We start from the raw sequence: 1298 nt of genomic DNA on the forward strand, positions 1-1298 counted from the left end.
GGGAAAGACTGAGAAATAGAGAGAGAGAGAGAGAGAGAGAGAGAGAGTGAGTAAAAGAGAATGAGAGAGAGGAAGGTGGTAACTAGCGTGAATGAAGAAGGGAGGGGGGGGTAGAAGCGGGGAGGGGAGAAGAGTGAAGGAGGCGAGGCTGGAGGGTAGGAGGGAAGGTGGGAGAGGAACGAGCGAGACAGAAAGAGAGCGAGAGAGACTGAGACTGAGAGTGAGAGAGAGAGAGAGAGTGGGACGAAAAGTGATAGAGTAGGTGAGGGGAGGGGAGGCTTGTTTGATTCGCCATGATTGACGCGGTGCGCACGCGCTGTTGTCTCTCGTCTCTCCGTCTACCGTCACCGTCTTAGCAATTTGTCAAGCCGAGACAGGAGAATTTGAAATCTAGTGAAGAGGAAAGCTTTTTCGGAGCAGTATAGGCTCTTGACAGACTCGAGAAGTGGACTTTAAGTGCAGGAGTTGGACGTGTCTGTCGTACTGTTGGAGAGCATGTCTCTCAGCCCGAAGCACACTACACCTTTCAGCGTAACTGATATCTTGAGTCCTATTGAGGAAACGTACAAAAAAACTACAATCGAAGCTTCTATTCCGCCCCTGTCTTACAGAAATTCGCAACACCCCCAAGCTGGTGGTGTGACTGGTATGAGTGTTACGGGTGTCCAGGCTGCGTCTACGGCCTATCACAACTATGTACCACCACTGTCCCACCATACTCCATCATTTACAACACAGTACTGCAATGGGTCAGATTTGGGACACTACGGAGAAGCGAGACAAACCACACCTGGATGGTACACTACCAACCCCGACCCAAGGTTTACAAGTAAGTACTCTCTGCACCAGCCACCATGTTGGATTAAATTATTTTATTAATTATATGAAAAAGAAACAAAAAAAAAAGAAAATTATCCAAAATTTTATGACTTTCGTATGTTCGTCTCTCTTTCGTAAGCAGCACATTAATCCGGTCATACATGTATACAGTCATACGTTGCTACATAGAGCCATACATCTATTCATGTATACATACAGCCATACATGTACCCCTACTTAAAATTTATATACGTCGAACCATCCAACCATACACGCATACAGCCATACATGACAAGCATACGTGAATATACGGATTTGTACATGTTGTTATACATCGATATATATATATATGTGCATGCATACAGTAATGCCTAAACATACCATACATAAATACAAGTGAGAGAATATGGGTATATACTGTCATACAACCAAGGATACCAATATATGGCCATATATATATATATATATATATATATATA

General features: G+C 43.7%; 1 protein-coding gene across 1 annotated transcript; it reads left to right on the forward strand.

Moving 5' to 3' along the window:
- Positions 1-166: 166 nt before the first annotated feature.
- On the forward strand, positions 167-829 carry LOC106876811 (thyroid transcription factor 1; the record flags this gene model as incomplete). Its single annotated transcript, XM_014925523.2, is given in 1 exon segment — positions 167-829. A coding segment is annotated over 1 exon segment (334 nt), but the record flags the coding sequence as incomplete, so codon positions are not given.
- Positions 830-1298: the final 469 nt, after the last annotated feature.

This window comes from Octopus bimaculoides, chromosome 27, assembly GCF_001194135.2.
Source record: "Octopus bimaculoides isolate UCB-OBI-ISO-001 chromosome 27, ASM119413v2, whole genome shotgun sequence".
Classification (NCBI taxonomy): Eukaryota; Metazoa; Mollusca; class Cephalopoda; order Octopoda; family Octopodidae; genus Octopus; species Octopus bimaculoides.